Source organism: Rattus norvegicus, chromosome 1, assembly GCF_021556685.1.
Source record: "Rattus norvegicus strain SHRSP/BbbUtx chromosome 1, alternate assembly SHRSP_T2T, whole genome shotgun sequence".
NCBI classification, from domain to species: Eukaryota; Metazoa; Chordata; class Mammalia; order Rodentia; family Muridae; genus Rattus; species Rattus norvegicus.
Genome location: NC_141534.1, coordinates 234,574,008 through 234,598,933, shown reverse-complemented (window position 1 = coordinate 234,598,933; position 24,926 = coordinate 234,574,008). Strand labels below are relative to the sequence as shown.

The 24,926-nt window shown below is 45.8% G+C and overlaps 1 protein-coding gene and 1 long non-coding RNA gene across 12 annotated transcripts in view; one reads left to right on the top strand and one right to left on the bottom strand.

Moving 5' to 3' along the window:
• The window catches only part of Tjp2 (tight junction protein 2), a 127,918-nt gene that overhangs the window by 54,393 nt on the left and 48,599 nt on the right, over nucleotides 1-24,926 (top strand). For 2 of the 11 annotated variants that reach the window (XM_087574056.1, XM_087573768.1), the window contains exon 3: nucleotides 4,429-4,659. In XM_087574056.1, coding sequence (XP_087430182.1) covers nucleotides 4,618-4,659 — 42 coding nt within the window. In that variant the 5' untranslated portion in view covers nucleotides 4,429-4,617. 11 annotated transcript variants of the gene reach the window in all.
• Nucleotides 17,935-22,066, bottom strand: LOC148007882 (uncharacterized). The gene is made up of 3 exons (XR_015653100.1): nucleotides 21,983-22,066; nucleotides 19,829-20,484; nucleotides 17,935-18,385 (listed from the first exon to the last, which is right to left on the bottom strand). It is a non-coding gene; the product is annotated as an uncharacterized LOC148007882 (long non-coding RNA).

The window sequence follows — 24,926 nt, the reverse complement described above, 5'->3', positions numbered from 1 at the left end:
TAAGTGGTTTAAACTTCTCAGGGTCTTTCTCAAATGTGTTGTATGGAGGGATTTTTAATTTTAGCTCATGTATTAGCTTTATGGCGCTGAGGGTGGAACCTGTTTTTATACGTCTGTTGCGTATATATATTGAGCTGTAAATAGGGCTCTCAGAAGGATGCTGTGGGAACTGGAAGGTTTGAGGTAGAAAACAGCTCCTTGCTTTGACTTCCAAAGAACAGTTGAGATGCACGTTGACGTGAATCAAACGGAAGAGGGGACACTGAATCACAGGCGGTCTCTATGTTTGTGCCTGTGGTGCCATTTTGAGGTGTCCTAAGCCTTTGGCTAGTGACTTGTATTTAGTCATTCATATCAGCACATGCCATTTGTTGATTGCCACCTGGCAGAGGGTTAAAGTTGGGTCTTTAACACGATACAGGCTGGCACCGTTCCGTAGTAGGATATATTTTGTAATGTGCTTATTTGAACTTAGAGTAATGTTTTCGCCTGACTAGACTTTGGTGGGCGTAGCTTTTTTTTATATTTCTCCTCCTCCTGTTCTGTAAGGGGAGTAAATATAGTAATGGTGAAAATGTAATCTTGACACATTTCTGAATGAATGAATGAATGAATACCTCCCATCTCCTTTGTTGTTTCTGGGAGCTGTGGGTGGAACCCAGGGCCTGGAATATGCTAAGTACCTGCTGGGCAGGTACTTATTAAAGTTAAAATTATTTTATTATATGCCTGCGTTTGTATTGCGCAACAGATGAGTACCTGCTGCCTGGGAGGCCAAGGGAGGGTGGGAGACCTTCTGGGTCTGGGCTTCCAGGTTATTGTAAGCAGAGAAGTGCGTGCTGGGAACTAAACCCTGGTCCTCTGCGGGACCAACCAGTGCTTTTACCTGCTGAGACACAGGTCCAGACCAGGTTTGTAGTTTTCCACGGTTGTAACAGTTTTCAGACTGTACACCAGTCTAAAAGTCAGTTACATTTTTGCCATCATAGTAAAGGAAAACTTTGATAGTGTTACAGAAATTTTAATTCCTTGAGTTGAAGATAAGGTAAGCCAGGTGCCTGACAACATTTTTTTTGCTCGGGAGACAAAACACTCTACTCACTCCCAGACCGGGAACCCATGGTACACCCGATATTTAGTAATAAGGCTACCACCAAAGTCCAGTTTGGTGATCCATTGAGTTTTATTGGGGTTCCCTACAGGAATATGGGTTCAGAGTTACAAATGACCCTTCATTTGGATGAGCACAAATCAGCCCCAGAACAACTGCACCGCCAGGGTTCACCCCAGCATGGGTGACAGCTCACAAAAGCTGGGAACCTAGACTACCCTGGGCAGCCTGCAGGTTGAAGGTTCTTTTGCTGCTTCAGTTGGCTGAAATGTCTTCCGAGGAGCAATTATTGCCTGAGAGACTTCTTCCCTGCTGGGCTATGCTTACTCACTCAGGCAGGCAAGGAAGCGCCTGGAGAATCTGGTCAGTTTCAGTGGACTTTTGAAGAGCTCCCTCCCAGCCCTCCCTCCCCTCTCCCTCTCTGTCTGTCTGTCTCTGTGTCTCTGTCTCTCAGTTTCTCTGTCTGTCTCTGTCTCTCTCTTTCTCTTTCTTGTGTGTGTGGGGCGGGTAGGAGCTCCCCTGCAGGATGGAATCTCTAAGTTAACTGTTACACAACACAAGGAGAGAATGCTTTCTAGTAGTATTTGGTCCTTCTAGGGCTTGGAGCTTCAAGGGCCTTTGTTCTCAGGAGAAAGGAAAAATAAATTTGTCAGCCGGCTTCATTGCTTTGATGTCCGACTGTAGCAATTTGTTTATTCTGAGAGCTGATCCTCCCCACATACGGGAGGAAGCCTGGGCTCTAGCTCAGTTTCTTCTTTTTGCCTTACAAGGATAGCAGGCACACCTGAGAACCTGGGTGGGTGGAGTTTCATCCTGGAGCGTCATCCCTGTATCCCCTAGACGTCACCCACCACTCTCACGTCTCAGTGACTAGAAGTATGAGATTACTGAGGGAGTTTCTTAGCAAAGCTAAAGGACTTCCCGGTGAGCTCAGTTTCGGAGGAGCACACTTCCTCCTTAGCCCTCTTCAGTCTGGAGTCAGCTGCTCGGCTGTGTGGGATTGGCTGGTGTACACCTGCCCCTGTTTCCTCCAGCCCTGCATACCTCCAGTCACTTCCTATTAGCTGTGAGCCCTGCCCTTGTGTGAGTCATGGCAGTAGGCACAAGGGCTTTCGGTGCCGGGCATCAAACGTAATTCACTGTGTACTTATCAGATCGACTCATTTGGGGAGGCATGAGCTAGCATGAATCAGACTAGTGGAGAACTTAACCAAGAGAATTCCTTGTATTTATGTCGTGAATGGATGATAGTTGATGAGCAAAGAAGTCTTAACCAAAAAAGTGTAGAATTGCTTTTGGATCTCTCTGTGTGCTGCTGTTGAGGTGGGATGGTGTTTAGCTCAGGTCGGTCTTAATTAAAATTGTTACGGTGTTGCAGAACTTCGGGCTATAGCTGGGAAGCAGCAGGGACTGTGGCGTTAATGAACTGATCAGTTTATGTGAGTCGCAGACCTAAGCTCTACTTAGTTCTGATGGCTGATAAAGTCATCTGTGGCCCTTAACTTTCTGAGGGCTCTCAGTGCTTGAGTGTAAAAGCCTAGAGACCATTCTAAGGAGTTTGGAGCAAGATACTCCAAATTCCTTGCTCTTTCAGCTATATGTGTGTGTGTGTGTGTGTGTGTGTGTGTGTGTGTGTGTGTGTGTGTGTGTGTAAGAGATCCATTGGATTCTTTCAGAAAGACATTAAAAAAAATACTGTTTAAAGGCAGAGTGCCTGGTAGTTGCTCAGTTCACAAAGCGATGGAAAGATCCGTTACTAAGTTGCAGCTTGAATAATGTACTAGCCCAGAGCTCGCAGGTTGTCCTCTCTGCTGCTCAAGCCAGTAGCATCTGTCTCCTCCGCCTCCTCTCTTCCAGATTTTATTTAAATTTTTTTCTGAAATTATTTTTTGGTTTATAGGTATGGTGTTTTGCCTTCTTGTGTGTCTGTGGACTGTATATGGGTTTGTGCCTGATACTCTCAGAGGCCAGACAAGAATGTCACATCCTTGGAACTGGAGTTAGGGATTTCCTTTTCTTTTCTTTTTTTTTTTTTTTTTCCTTTGTGTGTAGTTCTGGCTGTGTGTCTTGGAGCTCACTATGTAGACTAGGTTTCGAACTCAGGTCCTCCTGACTGGCATTAAGGGTGTGTAGCACCACGTCAGTTTATACACAGACTTGTTAAAAGGAAAAGTGTGGGCTCAGGATCCCCCCAACCCCCAACCAAATTCTCAGCACAAAGGAAAGGTATTTGCTCTGGAGGGACAGAGGGCAGGGATAATGGATAAGACAGGAGCTAGAGGAAGAGGGAGAACAAAGAGGAAAGAAAGAAGAGGGGGAAGGGGTATTTGTCCCAGAGTGGGACAAGGACTGGCTCTGGGTGGAGAGGGAACAGGCAAATGATGGTGTTTTTTTTTTAAATCTTTTTTTTTTTTTTCCGGAGCTGAGGACCGAACCCAGGGCCTTGCGCTTGCTAAGCAAGCGCTCTATCACTGAGCTAAATCCCCAGCCCCAAAATGATGGTTTATAAAGATAAAGTGGGCAACCCTGTGTTAGGATGAAGTGTTGCATTTTAATTGTGCATGTTAATTAGGTGCCCCAAAGGGAGTGTTGATTCCTGGACTTTATAACTGGACCTTAGTAGTCAACCTCAGGAAGAGGAAATGGCAAATAAAGAAATAGACCTTGGGGGGTCAGCCTTAGGAATGATGAAATCTAATGGTTATTTTGTTGTTGGTTTTTGTTTTTGTTTGTTTGTTTTTGTTTTTAAGGCAAGGCAAAGGGAATGGGGGGAGAAGGGCAAGGTCTGCTAGAGTCATGTCCACCACTCTCGTGGTCGCTAGAGTCCCTTCAGTTGTGAGCTGCCGTGTGGGTTTGAACCCAGGTCTCTAAGAGCAGCAAGTGCTGAGTAGTCTTTCCAACCCTTATTTTTTAAAAAATAAGTTTATAATGGTTTATTTTTAATGAGTACATGCACACACACGTGTCCCTGGAAGCCAGAAGAGGGTGACAGAGTCCCTGGAGCTGGAGTTAACAGGCAGTTGTGATCCCACCTGATGGAGTGCTGGGAACTGAACTCAGGTGGTCCAGAGGAAGAGGAAGCACTCGGAGTTATAAGCAGTTGTGAGCTGCCTGCTGTGGGTCCTGGGAACTGAACTCTGTCCTCTAACAAGCAGTCAGCATTCCTTCCTGCTGAGCCACCTCTCCAGCCACAATCCAGCCATTTCTTAGGGCTTCTTGAGAATCCCTTTTCATTCTTTTCTCCACCCTTTTCAGGCAAAGCTTCGAGCAGGGAGCCTCCCACACACCTTTGTCTTTTGCACGGGCTTTTCCCCTAGGGTGAACTTTTGCTGGGATGAGCACAGAAGGGGCTCCAGACTGCAGTTGGGAGCTTTTTCTGGTCCCCTTCCAGTCAAGCCAGAAACCAGACTTCTGATTGATGGCGGGGAGAGGAACTTCCTCATTCACCGGCTCCTGTGAAAGGACTTGCTCTCTGTAGCTGCAGCTAGAGTCCAGCACTTCTGACCATGGCCTCAGGAGAAGCACTTTCCCAGCCTCAGGCTGCTCTGGTTAGTGTCTGGGTGAGTTTTAAGAGGGGAGAGAGATTGGTGGCATCTTAGACACTCCCTGAAATTTCCCAGGTATGAAACTGAAAACATTTGTTTCTTTCCTCCTAATGTTATTGTTACCAGGACAGACTAGCAGCTGAGGCTCTCGGAAAGTAAGAGGCCCCAGGTGGTCCGGAGTTGCTTCTGGCCTGTATCAGGATTTATCTTCTTTCCTTTCTGGGCTGCTGGGAAAAACTCAGGGCCCTGTTCCTGTTAGGCCAGTTTTCTTCCTCGGAGCTACACCCCCAGCCCTAAGCAAAGCTAGTTTGTTTTTTTCTTTGTCTTCCGGTGTAGCCCTGGCTGTTCTGGAACTCACTCTGTAGACCTTGAACTCAAGAGATTCGCCCGCCTCTGCCTCCAGAGTACTGGAATTAAAGGCAACCTGGCCTAAATGAAGATTTTAATCTAAGGGCTGGGAGGAATACTAGTTGGGTGCACTGCTCAACCAGATGCAGATGACTCTAGAAGGGAGTGGTTGGAAAGGGGAGGAAAAGTTTCCTTAAGAACTGGAGTTTGAAACCGTTTGTCTGGAGTGTTTCAATACAGAAAGACTTTACCAAAGAAACAGAAGAATCCAGGAAAGGTCTGCCCTCTACAGTCTACATAGTCATTATCATACATTTTCTATATTGTCATGTTTATGGTTTTCTTGAAGTATACTTTATTTATATACGGGTTTCTATTTAAATTTCTAATAAAAGGTTTAATGATTTTTTTTTTTTTTGGGTTTAGTGCCGAAAGTGAAGGTATTTTATTGTGGTAAAATATAACATTAAATTTAATATTTTAAGTATACGATTCAGTTAGTATTTGTTCTGTGCCTTCTAGTCACAGGCATCCAGGAAGTCAGTGGTGTGGTTGCTGTTTGGATAGAAAGATAGACGTTTTTAACATCATCGAACTGGCTCTCCCAAGAGAGCCTTGTTTGATTCCCCTCCCCAGGGACTAGTTTTGTATGTCTTCCTTCTTTGCAGGGAGTCTCAGTGACATCTGTCTGTGTCATTGTGTGAAACTCACTAGTTCTCTTGTTGCTCAGTAACATTCTGTGTGTGCACATGTGCACTTTCCACCTCATCCCACGTATGCTTATTCACCACCATTCTCTGCACATGTACATGCAGCGCCACTCCATGTGTATGCACTCATCATCCATGTATGTACATGCATTGTCATTCCATGTGTGTGCATAGTATCATTCATTCCACATGTGTGTACACTCAACATCATTCCATGTGTGTGCATGGTCGGTATCATTCCACATGTGTGTGCACACTCAACATTCTATGTGCATGCACATTCAGCATTTTATTCTTTTGATGAATTTTTTTAAAAAAAGTTGCTATTATGAATAACCTTTAAAAAATTCCCGCACATTATATTGGGCACATATACATATTTTTTCTTGTGTGAATTCCAAGTATTAGAATTCTTGTGAACTATAGATGATTAAGTGTCAATCTGTAACTTTGACGGCACATAGACCTGACCATAAATTATTTTATCTTCTGCGTCTTTCTCTGATCTTAAGCAGGTTACTATTTTATCGTGTCCAGTCTTCGCATCTATAAATCAAGCATTGTACACAGAACCTGTAGGTCAGGGTTTAGTCAGGATTTTTTTTTATGATTTCTAGGCGAAAGAAACTTAATGCAAAATATTGGCAGTCTCCCAAATAGTCAAAGGCTGCTGGTGTAAAAACCAAGGTCCCGTCACCAGCATTCAGATTTGCCCCACAGACTCTGAGGTTGTGCAAGGCTCCCAAGAACCCATTGCCTCAGCCTTGGCGGTTCTCAGGCTGGTGAGGGAAAGGGAGGTGGGGAATCAACTTGCTGTTGCTGGTGAAGGAAAGAGGAACCCTGAAGGCTTCTGCTATCTTTCATGCTTTCCGATCCTCCATGTGCACTTCCCTTGCCCAAGGTTCCTCAGCCAGAGATGTGAAGGTGTCTGGCCTCTGGTAAAAGAGCTCTCTGTGCCAGAAAGGTCTGGGTGGCTCTTAGGATTGCTCTAAGGTACTCAGTCAGTAGTCAGTGGAAGCAGCTGTCATTTCTTATTTCCTTCATCATTTCGGGGGAGCACTAGACTTTCTGTTTGCATACTCCCATGTCTGTCCTTTGATTTTTCTAGTCAGTCACCTGATACAATCCAGGCGACTTGTAACAGCTACTTTCTCCATAAGGCATCCTACCTTTGGAAGGGCCTAGATCCTATAGTTTAGGTCTGTTTCCTGCCTCCTATCACAGAATTGCTTGCCTAGACTGGTCTCAGATTCTGTGTTTGGGACTATAGACAAGCACGTGCCACCATTTCTGACTCTGGTTACTTTGCTGTATGAAGAGTAAGCTTGAAAAGTCACACCCTAAGGCCTGAGGGTGTCGCTTAGTGGTGGAGCACTTGCCTAGCATGTACTAGGCATGTGCTAGGCATGTGCTAGGCATGCATTCATCCCTGGATTTGTCCCCAGAACTGGAAGAAAAAAGAAACAGATGGCTGTGATATCAATCTTGTAATATCAGCACTTGGCAAAGCTAAGACAGGCCTAGCCTGGGCTACCTACCAATTTTAGGCAATCGAGAGAGACTAAAACCATAATGATTTTTCAAGCTTACAAGTTAATGAAGAAATAGAAGATAGCTTAATCCTATTAACTTAGTTCTTGGATGAGTAACTTAAGAGCGTGAGTACACTGTCTCAGACGTCCTTCTCATCTGATAGTGTAAGTGAAAGGAGCATCTAAACCTGATCTTTGTCATGGGCTCCAGCCATCTTTAATTTCTTTGGAATTTTATCAAATGAAATGGAAAGAGGTTATATTTATCCTAGTTTGTGCTTCAAATTTCATGCTGCCCGAATAGTCCATCAAAACCGTGGGCAGTAGTGACCTCAGTCATTTGAGTTTGTTTTATAAAATGAAAATTTTATAAAATGTAAGCTTTAAAATCTTTAATCCCTTTGATGATCCCCTCTTTCACCCCTGGAGAAAACTTGATTTGTTTCTTTTTTCCTCCTAACTTGGGAATATTGGCGAATTTTTCTCCCCCATTCAAATTATCTTCTCTACCTCTCCAGCTTACTCTACCCTGCCTGTCTATTACCGCTTACTCCTAGTCATTAGCTGGAAACAGTGGTCATGGGATTCACCAAATGCCATTTGAGGCTCCTGGCCACGGTACTGCTTCTTCGAGAAACTGGAAGTGCTACACGCTGGAGAGTAGACGTGCAACCAAGCACACTGAGAAGCACAAGGACTTTCCTCCAGCCCTGGATTAGACTTGGAGTCAGCCAGAGCTCACAATAGATGTGCAAACAGTTTACAGTGCCTCAGACAATGAACAAAGGGTCTCACTGTGTGGAGGGTAGAAAAGGGAGCTGGAGGGAAGCTTCTGGGTAGTGACCTAATTCACTCCCTCTGCACCCCTCCCTGTGCTGGGGAGCTTAAGTGTGTGTGTGTGTGTGTGTGTGTGTGTGTGTGTGTGTGTGTGTGTGTGGTATTTATGTGTGCGTGTGTGCATGTGTGTTCTTTATATTTTGCTGGGGATGAGACTCAAGGCCTCATGTATACTAAGGAAGCATGCTACTATTGCATTACATCTCTAGCTCTCTGCGCATACACATTAATGTGTATTCATTCATTCATTCATTCATTCTCTCTGTTGATCTAGATATCTATAAACATTTAGGCTTAGTGTTATAACTTGAAGAGGGATCTGACCTGTTGCTTTGTATAATACCATATTTATTTTTTTATCTTATTTATTTTATTTTAAGTCAAATTCTAGAGTTGACTGGTATTCGCTGCACAGAAGTCAGGAACTTGAGAAGGCAGCCGAGATTCTCCTCTTCAGTTCCCTGCAACTTACTCTCCGCTGGGAACGAGGCATCTGCTGTTCAAAGGAAAAAATTCTCCTTGGGCTTTTCTGCTGAAAAAGATGGTCAAACAGAACTGGGTTAAAAATAAATTGAGCTTGGGCATTGCCAAGTTTCTAAGTGTCGTGTTTGTGATTGAAAATACAGGAGGTTGGGGCTGGGGATTTAGCTCAGTGGTAGAGCGCTTACCTAGGAAGCGCAAGGCCCTGGGTTTGGTCCCCAGCTCCGAAAAAAAGAACCAAAAAAAAAAAAAAAAGAAAATACAGGAGGTCATGCTTGTGTTCTACACTCTTGGCAGAGAGGACTCACTGTCATCTGGGTAGCACCAGCAAGTCTCTGTGGCCTCCGAATAGGAACGGACAAAAGAACATCCATCTTGTGTGGGTTCAGACCCTCACCAAAAAGAACTCAGGGGCCAGAGAGATGGACTGGAGAGAGGGCTTGTTAATTAAGAGCATTAGCTATGAGGGTCTCTCCCAGCTCTAAATCACCACTGCACTGTCTCCTGCATCATCTGGAGTGTCGTTTGAAGAATAAATGTCAGGGCTGGGACAGTTGGATCATGTCCTAGCAGTGAACTGTCCTGAGGACACAGCAGTAGCATATCCTTCCCGACAACTCCCAGACGTACGCTTTTGGCTTCGTACTTAGGATAGCGATTTATGGATTGACGTGTCATACACTAGGAAGCTGTCATCCCTGTCTGTCCCTGGGTCTCGAGGGTTCCCACCTGGCTATCATTCACAGTGGAAACAGCAGAAGCCCTTTAATCGGGGAGAAGTTGATTATAACTTGCTCTTTGAAATGGTGGATTAAAAAAAATGTCCTCAAAAGTAGAAACCCAAGTATCCTTTGAAATGTGTGTGTATATAATCAGAAGACCAGAGAGTTTTTTAGATTGTATTTTATGTGTACATATGTGTACCTGAGTATATGTATATATACCAACATGTGTCCGGAAGTCAGGAGAGGGTGTTGGCTCCCCTGGAACTGAAGATCCAGGTGACTGGGCAGTCATGTGGGTGCTGAGAACTGAACCTAAGTCCTTTGTAAGAGCAGCCAGTTCTCTTAACAAATGAGCCATCTCTCCAGCCCATCCTTCTAGTCCTAGTGCTGTTCTAAATGAGGGTCTGAACCACACCGGATCTACATAATTGTATCGGAGGAGGCTTGCGTCTGTATTAGGAGGGATTGTTTGGGGAGGCAGGAAGATCTGAATCTTTGCAGTCCTAGGGCAGACATACCATAGCTGCTGCCCTGAAAATGAAGGAACATGAAAAGAAGAGGAAGCAGAACCTGGATCCTTAAGGACCGGGACCTCTCACCCTCCTCCTGCTTCCTCCCTGCTCTCCTGCCTCAACTGCCCTTCTCTCTTTTAGACTGACATGTGGCATACATATGTTTATGTATAGAAATATAACATGCATACACATGTGTATGTATACATGCTTATAGCCTGGATGCAGGTCAAACCCTCTCCCCTATCTCCCCCTCCTCCATCCCCCCACCACTTCTGAGAAGCACCTTGAAGAAGGCATCTCAGGAGTGACAAGTGTCTGCTCCCCCGTGAGTCTAGTGAACAGCTCCAAGTCCCTGTCCTGGTTTTCACAGATGCTGCAGTGTTCACTGGGCACAGGTTCATTTCAGCTCAGCTTCCAAGCCTTGGACAGAAGTCTGCCTGCCGGAGATGCCTCTTCAGATACCCACAGGGCAGGGCGAGGGGCTGTGCTTGCCTAGGGCTCTCACTTTGCTTTCGGTTGTGTGTTTTGGCTGCTGAAGCCGGGGCAGGAGGTCTCAGGACTTAGTAATGACAGGCCCTGGGTTTAGTGCTCACTGATCTCTCTGGGACAGTTGGGAAGGACGGGGTGTATTCATATTGTAAGCTAGGTAACTAAGGCTCAGAAACAGTGAACACTTGCTGGCTGTGTGTTCCGGGGAAGGAATGTGAGCCCAGGTCCATTTGAAACCTGCAGGTAATCTTGATTCCACCAGCTTCTGTGTCTTACCCTCAGGCTGGAAGGAAGTAGGGGGAGAAGCTCTTCTCACATTGAGCCTTCAGTCCAGGGTATCTGTGAATGCAGCCTATAAATTGTAAACCTAACAGAGCTCTCCCTCCCTCATCTCAATATCTCAGGAGGGCCCTAAACTTTGTAGCTGAGGATGCCCTGGAACTTCCCGTGTGCTAGGCTGTCAGGCGTGGACCACACACCAGGTTTATGTGTACTGGGAATGGAACCTAGGGCTTCGTGCACACTTTGCAAGTAATGTAACCCACCGAGCATGGCCCCAGCCCACGAGATCTGTTTTGATTTACTACTGTTATTATTTAGTGACTCAGTTGTGCAATATTCAGATATGCATTTTGAATTTGAATATCAATATTCAGATATGCCTTTTGTTAATGGCAGTGCCCTGTCTCAGGGTCAAAAGGTTGCGTGTTCTTTGTTGATCTCTAGATGTGTAAGCGTTGCTGCTGAAAGTGTATAGGAATACTTTTTACCACCGGGCAATCATCTGTAAAAATTTTACATTAATATTCCTTTTTGCTTTGTTTTGTTTGTTGTTTGTTTGTTTGTTTTTTGAAACAGGGTTTCTTTGTGTAGCGCTGGCTGTCTTGGAACTTTCTGTAGACCAAGCTGGCCTTGAATTCACAGATTCACCTGCCTCTGCCTTCTGAGTGGTGGGATTAAAGGCATGGGTCACCACAGCCTGGCTAATAGATCAATATTGTTGTTTTAAAGATTTATTTATTTTATGATTATGAATGCTCTATTTGCATGCCTGAAAAAGGCATCCGGTCTCATTACAGATGGTTGTGAGCCACCATATGGTTGCTGGGAATTGAACTCGACCTCTGGAAGAGGAACCAGTGCTTCTTAACTGCTGAGCCATCATCTCTCTGGCTTGATACAATATTTTTAAGAAATGTTTTCTTCCAGAGACTCTATGTCTCCATTACTTTATGAGGTCCCAGAGACTCAGGAGTAAGACACAGCCTAGAGGAGGTAGGTTACATGGACACCTGACTACAACCACACCTTTATTAGAGAAATATTGTCAGCCCAGTCTTGCTTTCTTCAAGGCCTCATGGCCTCTGGTAAAACTAACTGTTACCTCTTAACACAGTTTGAAAAGTATTGTTGACATCAAGGTATCTTGTGGCTACAAAATGTGGATTGAGAAGTAGAAAAAAATAACTTACGTGTGCTGGGAAACTTGCATGTTGAGGGTCCCAATTCTGTAAGTTGTACTGGGGTCAGAGTACGGCTCATAAAACGTCAGATGCTTCCAGAAGGCTTATGTCTACAGCAGAACTGCCTGATTTCTTCTCATCTAGCTGACAGCATGTGTGTTGGTGTAGTGGGAGGTGTTTGAGACATGGTCTCACAGTGTAGCCCTGGGTGGCCTGGAACTCGCTATGTAGACCAGGCTGGCCTTGAACTCACAGATTTAACTGCCTCTGCCTCCTGAGTGCTGGAATTAAAGGTGCATGGTCTTACCACAGCACCTGGCTACAGTGGGAATTTTGACTAGGGATAAGGGTTAGTGAATCTTGGAGCCAGACCATCGTGGTGACAGAACAGATAGAGAACACCAGTTGCTGCCCTAGGGTCGAGGAAGGAGGCCAGTGAAACCTGGGCCAGCCAATCCAGGGGCCAGGAGGAGGTAGGAAGACTTTCCTTTGGAGCTTAGTTGAGGCTGTTTATATTTCTTCCTGATTTTCTCACAGTACGGTTTTCCAGAGTTAATGCGTTAGTTGTGTTTGCATGGGCAACTTGCAGTTGTTGCAACTATTTAAAATGTTGCTTCTCAGTTCTAAGCTCTGCTGTGACCACTAGTGGACATACAATCATACCTGGATTCTTGGGTGGACGTCACTGAGGACAGAGGCAGCAGCTAGAGTGTACGGTTCCTCTTTACATGTGTCCTCTAAGACTTTGGGTTGTGAATGCCACTTTAGTGTCTTGATCTGAGGGAATGACAGTCATGCTCTGGCTTGGGATCAAGAAACACAGATTTGGTGAGAGGGGTCAGAGGGTAAAGTGTTACCTTGCCATGTAAGCTCAGTGACCCAAGCTTCACCTCCAGGGCCTGCGTAAAGGTGAAAGGGAGAACCAACCCCAGGAAGTTGTCCTTTGACCTTGTGTCTGTTTGAGCACACACATGTGCACATACACGTCACACATAAGTTTAAAGTTTTTTTTAAAGGGCCTGATTCATTAATTAATTTTTACTTTTCTGTGCCCAGTGTGTTTCTTCCACATAGCGAAGTGCTTTGCTGAACCCACGTGTGATGACTATTCTTGACAGGAGTTAATGATCTACCCAGAAGATTATGTAAAGCAAGATTTTGCTCTCAGCTAGCCTTCCTTTGCAGTATGTGTTTGGAAGCTGTAAACAGTTTGGATTTTAGTTTAAGGGCAAGACAACCCGGAATTTGCATTGCTACCCAAACCGAGGGAGTTCATCTCATTTTGGTGGATTATCTACACACCGAGAATTCATCCCGTGATAATTAAACAAATACATAATAAACAGATAAAACCGTTGACAACAGGATTATCACTTAACGGCTGCACCGTAAGGACAGACGAGCTCTTTGAGGGTGTAAGTTTGAAAGAAAGCCCCGTAGAGAAGGCCCTGTGGTCCTCTTGTCGGTGGGCACTGTATCTTGGAAAGTGATAACTTGTGCATCCTGGTTTCTTACTGAGTTGTGCAATAGATGTCCGTCAGGAACTACCAAACCATAGTCTGCCACTTGCCCTTCTTGTTTTCTTGTCCTCTTAGTAAGGAACATTCTCAAAATTTTTTTTAATTAAGTTTTATTTTTATTTTAATTTAAATTAAATTTATTTATTTATTTTAATTTTCAAAAATGTGTGTGCGCACGAGTGTACACTGGTGTGCGCACCACAGCGTCCTCCTGGACTTCAGTCTCCACCTCCCACCTTGCTGGAGATAGAGTCTCTTGTTTATTGCTTCACAGGCCAGGTTATTGCAGGCATCAAGTTCGCTGCCCCATGAGCATCTGGGGATTCTCATGTCTCTGCCCCCACCCAGGAGCTCTGGGATTCTAAACACATCTGACTTTAGGAGATCCAAACCTCCATCCTAAATGGGTGCTTTCACCCATTGAGCCACTTGGCCTTCATTAAAGGGTTAAATTTGGGGGTTGGGGATTTAGCTCAGTGGTAGAGCGCTTGCCTAGCAAGTGCAAGGCCCTGGATCCGGTCCCCAGCTCCAGGGGTGGGGGTAGGGGTGGGGGAAAGGGTTAAATTTGAACTGGTCACGTCTGAAACGGCCCTGTTTGTACCTGCAGTGGCTTACACTCTTGCGTGTTTGGCTTTCTGCGGTTTCAATTTTAAGTCCAGTGTCTGAAAGTAAGTAATGGAAAGTTCAAGAAACAAACAAGTTTTGAGTGATCTTTATTACATTATACTGTTTTGATTATTATATATTTTTTAAAAATGGCTTGATCTGGGGTTGGGGATTTAGCTCAGTGGTAGAGCGCTTGCCTAGCAAATGCAAGGCCCTGGGTTCAGTCCTCAGCTCTGAAAAAAAGAAAAAAATGGCTCGATCTGATTATTCGTAGTTGCAGTCTTTTACTGTTCTTCAATATAGAAATTACATTTTATCACGTACATGCACTATACATCCAGGAAGAAACATAACATTTAGGATTTTGTGCTGTCTGGGGTTGCAGGCATCTATCTGGAGTCTTGAAATGTGTACCCTAGGGATGGGTCAGCTGCCCCAAAGTTCTTCATGACAGAGAAGCAGGATGTATGTGGCTCTGTTAGTCGCCGTGGTATTAGGACAGAGGGGACGACTCAGGGCTCAGCTGCTGTGTGATGGGTTTTGCTGTTTCCACCTTGTTCTGAAAGCCAGTCACCCTCTCTATCCTTAACATTGTGTGTGACCGTCATGACAAGCCCTGGTTCCTGCACCACACAGTGACTGGTTCTCACGGTCCCTCACTGCAGCAGCCTCCTTGCCCGGGACATACTTGTTCACATGATGTTCACAGTAGCGCTGGTTCATCCTCCTCATCCCTCGTGTGACCAGACCCCAGGGGCCAGTTACATTAGTAGGCATTAGTAGGCATTCGTAGCATTGACAGTAGAGGCTGGGTAGCCAGTCTCCACCAGGGAGTGCTTGATTAAAGCTGGAGCATCAGGTCCCCGATCATCCCTCCCCAGCAGGTCACTCTTGCTGGCAGTAGGGAGTTCTCTCAGTGGAGGGTCTTGTAGACAATTGTCCCCTTTGGGTTTTTGCAGGGTCGGAGTTGACACTGGGATTGTGCATATGTCCTTTGGTAGTTGGATGCCTCACTCCTGCTCTGGTGCCTATGCTCAGCTGGGTCACCTCCACCCCTGCAATGTTTGCCTGTGGCTGCTGTATCAGGGATTGAATATGCTCAATGTATTTGTGGCTTGGTAGCTCCTCTTTAGACACCTCCAGGCTATACTGGCTCCTCCAAGACCCCACTGCAAATAGGGCAGATGAGATTTCCGTCAACACCCCTTGGAAACAGGTTACATCATATCTCATGCGTCATCTCGGAAACACAGGCCCTTCTAAGTGGTGGGGGCACATTCCCTTTTACAGGGCTCCCACCCCTTGACACCTCCGCTCAGTGCCACTCAGGAGATGCTCCAAGTAGCCCATCTTGTTGGTCGTTCCCTGACAGAGTCTTGCTTCCTAGTGACACGTTTCATGATTGTGATGTCACAATCAGAAACACTTGCTCTGGATAAAGTCTGGGTTCTCCCATCGAGGGGCCTGCTCAGGAAACTTGCCTGCTTGCCGTGGCCTTTCCTAGATGGCTTCTGTCAGAACCCTTGGGGTGGGCGCTAGGTCTCAGTCTTTCCCCTTGGAGGAAGAGGGTTGAAGATTCTGACCACTCCTGTCTTGCATGAACCCTGTGAAGCTCTCATGTTTTACTGGGACACTCGTGTTGGTGTGCATGGGTGTTAATCATAACACTTTCCTTTTTCTTGTACTGTTTGTGAATCTGGTCTTTGATCTTGTGAGAGCTTTTAGTGTACCCGATAAAAGCCCATTTCTAATTTCTTCTTAGTTGATTTTGAAGTTTTGTTTTTGGTTAAGAACCAGTGCTCTCAGTTTCTGCATTCCTGCGCCCCCTAGTGGACTTTTATATCAGTTACCAGGCAGTGGCCTTTGCCAGGTTTCTGGTAAATGTGAATTCCACAAAAAGGAGAGGTTGGTGGGTGTCTTCTTAGGTCCTAAGGTCATGTGCTCATTCTGTTAGTTCGGTTGCCAGCCATGTATGGATTCTTTGAGAGGAATTTAGTAGAATGTAACTGGGAGTTGAAAAAAATGTTGGCCCCTGTCTGCAAAATAACTCATGTTAACCTAAGTCAAAGAAACCTGTGCAGAGACGGCTAGCCACCCAGCTCACGTGTTAGCGCCATGCGAGGTGCTAGGTTTATTTTATTCTATGTGTATGATAAGCTACCTGCAGTGTATATGTGTACCACGTGTGGCTCAGGTGCTCGAGCCACCATTGTGGCAACAACTGCTCTAAACCACTGAGCCATCGTGAGAGCCTAGTAAAAGACACACGAGATGTGGGCACATGCTGTCCAGGATCAGGGCTATTTCAGGCTCCTGGGGTTTTCTTTAAATTTTGTCATGAAGACTTTGTCACCAGTTTTCCAAAGGCGCGGTCATGAGCAAGACTGGCTGGTGTGCAAGCCCCGAATCTTCAGCAGCTTTGGCTCTGAGCCTTTCTGTGTGGAGGAAGCCTCAAGGCTCCCCTTCCCACTTCTCTGCAGCCTCTTCCCCTGATCTGACCCTTCACCTGCCGCTCTGCATTGGGTTTCCTATAGGTTTCCTAATTGAGGCAGGCCCTCATCCTTGTGAGGTGTGCCCTTCCCGCCCACCAGAATATATTCACTTATGAATACAGTCATGGCTTTTTCTTTTCTTTTTTTTTCAGGTAGTGATTAGTCTTTGAAAATTTTACACAATGTATGCTATTCCTATTCATTACACTTTTTTCTTTGTTTTTTTTTTTGAGATGGAATTTACTAGGAATCCTAGGCTGGCCTCAGATTTTCCTGGTAGCTCAGGCTAGTCTTCTTGAACTCACAATCCTCTTGTCTCAGTTTCCCTGCTCAACAGTAGTTCTAGAATTCTAGATGTGTGTCATCATGCTGAGCTAAAATATGACACTTTAAATACATCACAGATACACAGTTGAAACCACAAGCTTTAAAAAATATCCTAGGGGGCTGGAGAGATGGCTCAGTGGTTAAGAGCATGGGCTGCTCTTCCCGAGGACTTGAGTTCAAATCCCAGCAACCACATGGTGGCTCGCAACCATCTGTAATGGGATCTGATGCCCTCTTCTGGTGTGTCTGAAGACAGCTTCAGTGTACTCATATATAATAAATAAATATAAATATCATAGGGTAATGGTTTAAAATAAAGGTAACATGTCATTTTTTTCTTGTTATTTGAACCCAGTGCATTATACATGCCAGAATAATGCTTCCTCACTGAGCTATGGTCCCCAACTTTATTTACAGCCTCCAAAAGTACCATCTGCTAAGTTTTCTCAGTGCATCTACATTTTTCCCTTGTGGGGCTTGGAGGGACAACCTTAATATTACTAAAAAACAATCTTAAAATGCTAAACTGTTTTTAAAAAGTGTTTTCCCTTCCTTTGTGGATAAAGCACAGGAAACCACATTTGGCTCATGATGACCATAAACTGTTAGAACCTGTCTCTCATATTGATTGGTTGGTTGGTTGGTTGAGTTTTGAGGTAGGGTCTTGTTTATGTAGCCATGGCTGGCCCAGGACTTTCTATGTAGATCAGATTGTAGATCAGGCCTCAAAACTCTGGCGGTCTCCCTCCCTTTGCTCCCTAGTGCTGAAGTTACAGGTGTGTGTCACCAAGTGTGTCACCAAGCCAGGCTAATACTCGGTGAGCGTTGCCTTTTGATTTATCTGTCTTTTGGCAGAGGTGGGGATTGAACCCAGTTCTTGGCATGTTGGGAAGCAGCTGTGTCTATGAGTTTGGTCACAGCCCTCAGAGCTCCTTTTGAATGCAGGGCACCTTTTCGCAAGTAGTTGGAAACGACTGTGCGTTTTGTTCGACACATTACTAACTGTGGAAGTGGGGTGAGAAGCTGTCCATTTGAGCGTGTGTTATATTTTTGTAAAGATGTGTTTTGTATCTGAGTATTTGGCTTACATGGATGTGTGTACTTTGTGTGCCAGCCCTGAAGCCTCTGGAGGTCAGAAGAGGGTGTCGGATGCCCTGGAACAGGAGCGATAGGACCGTGAACTCCTGGGAACTGAACTTGAGTCTTCTAGAAAGGCATACGTGTTGAGTCAGTTTTCTAGCCTCTGAAATATATATTTTAATAGCAAAGCACCAGAAACCACTGAAGCCATTGTTATGGTTAACACTTTGCAGTAGGTATATGGCTGTTTCAAAATTTTAACTAATTAAAATCAAATTAAGTTTTATACATTCAGTTCTGTGGTCACAGTGGCCCGATGAGCTTTGTGGTCTCCACTCTGGACAATACAACTGTGGAACACGGACAGGGCAGGAAATTTTTGGGTGCAAAAACTGTTAAACGCTGAGGTCCTCAATGTTAATGTTGCTATGCAGGGCCTCCAGTGGACCTCCGTTAAGTCCAGGCAGGTTGGGGGTTCTGCACTTCCCGCAGCTTCCAGCTGTTACTGCAGTCCAAGGGTGTGTTCTCAACGTTCCTGGATCTCTTCTCCGGTGGCAAAAGTATGTCAGTTGCAGGCACCAGCTTGGCAGCCCTAACCAGGCTCACTGATAAAGGACAGAAGCACAAGGTGTCTCTTTTCTGTGTGAGCCATCGTTGGATGGTGCCGCAGGTCTGGAAGGATCAGTTTACCTTGTGTGTGTCACACGGGGCCAGCCCTGCAAAGCAGCACTTAGCCCGGCAGCGCTAGTGGGTGGATTCTGAACCTGCCTTTTGACGACGAGGCAGCTTATAATTTTCTTTATCTTAGTGTCTATTATGGGGTGGCGGTTTATGTGTGTGTTTGCTGTTTTCAAAGTGAAGCTGCATTCTAGTGATAAGTGGGCTAAGTCAGGTGGAAAATCACACGGTAGACAGGGCTGTGCCTTTGTTGTCAAATTAGCACCTTTCTTTTGGGCTTATTAATGGCTTCTTTGTAATTACAAATAAGGATGGTCTGTTTAAATTATGCCTCGCAGCTTAGTGTCGGAGAGCTGTGAACATAGAGGTCTTAAGTGTAATTATCTGCTGGTGTGTGTGTGTGTGTGTGTGTGTGTGTGTGTGTGTGATTCAAATGGGATATTTGCAGATTTGGGATCAAATTCTCACCAGTCTCTATTATGGGGCCTCACCATGAACAGGCCCCGTGGGTCTGAAGTCCAGTTACATGCACCAGTACGTTTTTCAGGCCGTGGTGGGTATCTGGTAGAAGTGCTAGCTTCTTCAGTGGAAAGGAAACAGACTGTGTGGCCCCACTCTGGGTTCAGTCCCTAGCTACCATTGGCTTATATGACTGCCAGCGACTTCCTTTCCTTTTGCTTGCACCTGTGCATGTGTGGGCCTGTGTGTGCCTATGTAATTGTGGTGGGTGTTGGGGGAAGTGTTTGTGTGTGGACACCAGAGGATGATGATGAGTATGGTTCATGTGGGCTATCTATGGACCAGTTTTCTGGACAGGGTCTCCTGGAGCTCCCTGAGTATGTTAGATTGACTGACTGGCATGAGGCCCTTCCTGTCTCCAGCTCCCCAGCTCTGGGATCACAGGCCGCAAAGCCTCACATGGGTTCTGAGGACGGAACTCAGGATCTCAGGCTTATGGAAGCATTTTACTGACTGCGCCACCTCCTAGCTCAAGTTCCTGACTTGAGACTCCTTTCTCTATAACCTGTTTGATACCCTAAGTCTAGTGCCTGCGTTATCTGAGGAGAATCTCACAGCAGCCCTGGGTCGGGGGTGTGAAGCAGGCAGAGGAAGGGTCAGTGATTGGCTCATGGCATAAGTTTGAGATCCTGCTTTCAGATAGCACAGTCCAGGTGACATAGCTGTTCTGTTTTGGGACAGTTTCATGTGATTCAGTTTGGCCCCAGTTGTTACTTAGAGCAGAGGCTGGCTTTGAATTCCTGGTCTCTTGCCTCTACTTCCCAAGTACTAGAATTACAGGTGTGCACAATTATACCTTGTGATGTGTTGTTTATTAAAACCCATTTTTATTGATGTAATAATTCACTTACCATATAATCAGAGACGTGCAGCTAGTAGCTTCTGTTTCATTTCACAATTCTGTAGCCGTCACTGCACACACAAAGGCCATTATCATGGCAACTACTCTTCTTGGCTTCTTATGCAGAGGGAATCATGTGGTGCATCCGTTTACTAGGTTTTAATATCAGTGACAGTTCATCTGCTGCAGCATGTATAGTTAGGGCCTCCTCCCTTCTTATGCTCAGACAGTAGCGTGTGATAAGTGGAGATCACTTGTGTGCCCAGCCATCACTTGTGCACACATGGGCAATTCCTACTAGTTTGTTCCTTGATATAATGCTTTTAGGAACAGTATTTCTGTGTGTGTGTGTGTGTGTGTGTGTGTGTGTGTGTGTCTGTGTCTGTGTGTCTGTCTGTGTCTGTCTGTCTGTCTGTCTGTCTTCAGTTCTTTTGGGTTCCGGGGTAATCTTAGTACTCTTATGAGAAGACTCGAGCAGTCCGTTCTAGCCCGGGTGTAGTTACCATGCGGTAGGCATGGAGCAAACTTTGTACAAACGCTTCGTCTTCATGGTTCTGCAGTGGTCAGGATCTTGAGCCCTGCCGTCTTAAAGCGGAGGCAGCCGCCCGCCCTACTGTGTGTAAAGGTGGAACCGGGAGCTGTTCCAGAGCTGGGTGTGTGTGATACCTGCAGAATGCACAGCACGGCCGTGAGCGGGCACTGAGCCCACAGGTGTACTGAGCAGAAATCCAGGGGTGTTTGTTTGCTTGTTTTTGTTGTCAACACATAACCCAGCCTGGTCTCCCATTCCTGACTCTCTTGCCTTAACCTCTGAAGTACTAGGATTGCAAGCCTAAACCATCACAGCTGGCTTCTGAAGTCTGGTTTTGGAAACGAGGTGTCTTAGCTGGGGTGTTACTGTTGTCAAGAGACACCTTGACCAAGGCAATTTTTATAAAGGAAAACATTTAATTGGGGCTGACTTACAGTTTCAGAGGTTCAGTCCATTATCAACATGGCGGGAAGCAAGGCAGCATGCAGGCAGAATTTGTGCTGAAGGTCCAACGGTTCTACATCCTGATCTCATTCAAAGGCAGCCAGGAGGGGACTCTTCCGCACTGGGCAGAGCTCAGAGCCTGCCTGCACACTGACACACTTCCTCCAACAAGGCCACACCTGCCACTTTCCATGGGCCAAGCATATTCAAATCATCACCACACTAAGCTAGTAGCATATATATCTACATCTATATCTATATATGTATATATGCTTATTTATACATATAAACTTATTTACTTCTGTCTGTCTGCCTGTCTGTCTACCCACATGTGCTCAGTGAGCAGAAGAAGGCATTGCATCTCCTGTAGTTGAAGTTCCAAGAAGTTGTGACCCCCCCAAGAGAATTCTGATAATTCAACTTGGTTCCTTTGAAGCGAACAAGTACTCTTAACTAGCCCTGGCTATCCTAGAACTCTGTAGTCTAGGCTGTCACTGAACTCAGAGATCCACCTGCCTCTGCTTCCTTCATGTTAGGATTAAAAATGTGTGTCACCATGCCCCGCTTGTCCCTAACCCTTTTTAAACGGTGTGATTACTTTAAAACTAGTGATTGTGCCCTTGGTGTGTCCTCATGCCTTCTGTCAACTTGTCCTTATTACATAAATGTACCCCCCAAATGTTTACAGTAAGTGTGATGGTTTGTATATGCTAGCCCAGGGAGTGGCACTATTAGAAGGTGTGGCCCTGTTGGAGTAGGTGTGTCACTGTGGGCGTGGGCTAGACCCTCATCCTAGCTGCCTGGAAGCCAGTATTCTGATAGCAGCCTTGAGATGAAGATGTAGAACTCTTAGCTCCTCCTGCATCATACCTGTCTGGATGTTGTCATGCTCCCACCTTAATGATAAGATTGAACCTCTGAGCCTGTAAGCCAGCCTCAGCCCCAATTAAATGTTGTCTTTATAAGAGTTGCCTTGGTCATGGTATCTGTTCACAGCAGTAAAACCTTAAGACAGGATTAGGTTAAAAAGCAAAACTTCGTCATAACCGCTGTCTCAGCAGTTGGTTAGAAATGCCCATCACTTATGCTGGGAACCTCCCAGAATGCTTTCTCTAATGCTGTTTTGAGACAGGTCTTGCTGTCCTGAGATTTCATCTTAAGCTGCCTGCTGCCTCCTTCCTTCTGTACCTTTACTTGTTCTCCGTTCCTTTTAGAAAACATGGAGTTGGTCCTCTGGTCATACATGCAGTTCCACAAGAAGGGTGTTGCTGTGGACCTCAAGGGGATGGGTACCGTTTAGAAAGGAACATTCCATAAAGGTTACCATGGTGAAATCGGAAGAGTCTACGGTGTTACTCAGCGTGCTGTTGACGTTGTAAACAAGCCATGTTATGGGCAAGATTGCTGCCAAGAAAATTGTTATGCAGATCGAGCCTAGGAAAGCACTCAAAGAGCTGAGATAGCTTCCAGAAATGGGTGAAAGAAACTGACCAGAGGAAGGAGGAAGGAAAGAGAAGATGCCTGAGTTCTGCTGTAGCGCCAGACAAAAAGCAGATTCTGAGAAGCACTGGGAAGGTGCCCAATAGTGGAAGCTCTGATCCCTGTGACTGAATGACTAGGAAGACATGTGCTCTAGACTGTGCATGCGCTTTTTTTAATAAACAGAACTGGTTTGTTCTTTCCCCCAGAAGGGGGTAAAAATCCTATTCGTTGTAGGACGGAGAATAGTTAGAGTAGTTTTCTATCTTGGGGGATCGGGGAGCAGGTTAAATCTTGGGGGTAGGGGTAAGTTGATTTATTTGAGAAGTGTTTCAAAATTGTATCTATCAACAGAGGTTTTCTTTTTCAGATACGGCCTCATTTTAAGGCCTAGGCTGGCTCAGAGCCTTCTGAAATCACCTGCCTTAACCCACTGAGTAATGGGATTGTGGTTCGTGAGGTGCAAGTCCCTGGGAAGGGACTCACAGACCTCCCAGCTAGAGGGAGGTGGGCTGTGGCTAGCAGGAGGCTCTCCTGTGGATTGCAGTTGCTCTAATGACCCAGCTGACATGGATAAAAAGGACACAGGGATGCTGTATACACACAGCTATGGCCACTTAATGGATAGTGTCATGGGGTTTCCACCCCAGTGTTAGGACTATGGAGGGCCTTAATGATTCAGTTTGTGCTCCCCTCCATTCCCCCTTTATTTTGAGGCAGGATCTGCATATGTAGCCCTGGCTGTCCTTGAATAATTGGTCCTACTGATTCTGTATCTCTCTCAAGTACTGGGTCTATGAGCATGGCCAGCATACCTGATCCACCCTCCTCCACTCTTTCTTCCTTCTCCCCACCATATCCCCCAGCCCCTTTCCTCATTTCCTTCTTTATAGCCACTCTAATATTCATCAGAGGCTGTCTGGATTGTTTCCATCACCTCCTGTAGTCAGACTCAGATTCATCTGTGCCAGTGGTGAGCCATGGAAAGTCTCTGGCCTCAGCTTTCCTACCTGTTAAAGGGGGACAGGTGCAGCTGACCTGTGGAGTGTGAGCATCCACTGAGAGTCTGTGTAGAAGCCCTCAAGCGTGAAGCTCTGCTAATTGCTGGTGTCTTCCTTCCCTCCCAGTCTTTGTAATCATCTTGTGGCCTATTGACCAAGTGGATTTGTACTTCCAGGCCTCCCAAGATGTAGACTAAACTGTTTCAACATGTTCACATAGAGAACGAGCTAATAAAGTGTACTTCCTGGCCACCATCTTGAACATACCTCACCAGTGATCTTGGATCAGAGAACCTGCTGTTCCCTCCACACAGAATGCCTTTTTTTTTTAAATGGATATATTTCTTTATTTACATTTCAAATGTTATTGCCTTTCCCGATTTCCTGTCCATAAGCCCCCTATCTTCCCCTATCCACCCCCTTCCACCTCCCCCCACATTCCCCTGCACTGGGGGTCCAGCCTTGGCAGGACCAAAGGTTTCCCCTTCCACTGGTGCCCCAACAAAGCTATCCTCAGCTTCCTATGCAGTTGGAGCCAGGGGTCAGTCCATGTAGAGTCTTTGGGTAGTGGTTTAGTCCCTAGGAGCTCTGGTTGGTTTGCACTGTTGTTCTTATGGGGTTGCAAGCCCCCCCCCCCCTTTTAAAGATTTATTTATTTATTATATGTAAGTACACTGTAGCTGTCTTCAGACACACCAGAAGAGGGCATCAGATCTCATTACAGATGGCTGTGAGCCACCATGTGGTTGTTGGGATTTGAACTCAGGACCTCTGGAAGAGCAGTCAGTGCTCTTAACCACTGAGCCATCTCTCCAGCCCCACAGAATACCTTTCTAGTTTGTCCTCCTTCAGCCAGGAGCTCCTGTGAACTTGTGGGAGAAGGCACCTCCGTGATGCCTTCCTCCATCCCAGCTCTCCCCAGTTCACTTTGTGTACTTGCTCTTAACGCCACGTCCAATCGCTGAGCTGGGTCCTGCCTCAGAGAGCCTTTGTCTACCTGCTGGTGCCTTTCCCTGGACAGCTCTCCAGACTTGCTTATGATTGGTTAGTGCTTCCCACTTTCATCTCCATGGCATTCATAGGACGCGGTGGCTCTGCATATGATCCCAGCTTGTGGGAGGGAAACAGAAGCAGGAACATAGTTCGATACAGATTCAAATCCTGCCTCCAAATACAAGACAGATGCCGGTAGAGGAAGAGCAAGAAAGAGTTGAATTGCTTCCTCAGTTAAAGCCTTCCTTCCCTCCAAGGGAAGGGCATTTGGTGCATATATATCCCTCAGTGTTTGCTTTGTGTTTTCCCTTGCTGTTGCCCTTACTCTGGCTTAGAATAATTTGCTTAAAGCATCCCACCTCCCCTCTGACTGGGACTGCCATAGGAGAGTGGTTCAGTTGTTTCTCACGGTGCATGGCTACTGTGTAACAAATGTTTCTTGACTCTGTCAGGAGTCCATGCTTCCTAAATGATTACCGGTGCTCTGAAACTCCTGATCTTTGTAACCATCCTGCAAATGTCCTTCTCATGGAACCAGTGGAAGTGCCTTATGGTGGTTCTCATGTCACCAAGCCTAGGCTCTATACTGTTCTACACAGCTGCAGGGGGACTTGCCTCATTTGTGACTTGCTGATCCTCTGAGGTGCAGGTGGGAAAGG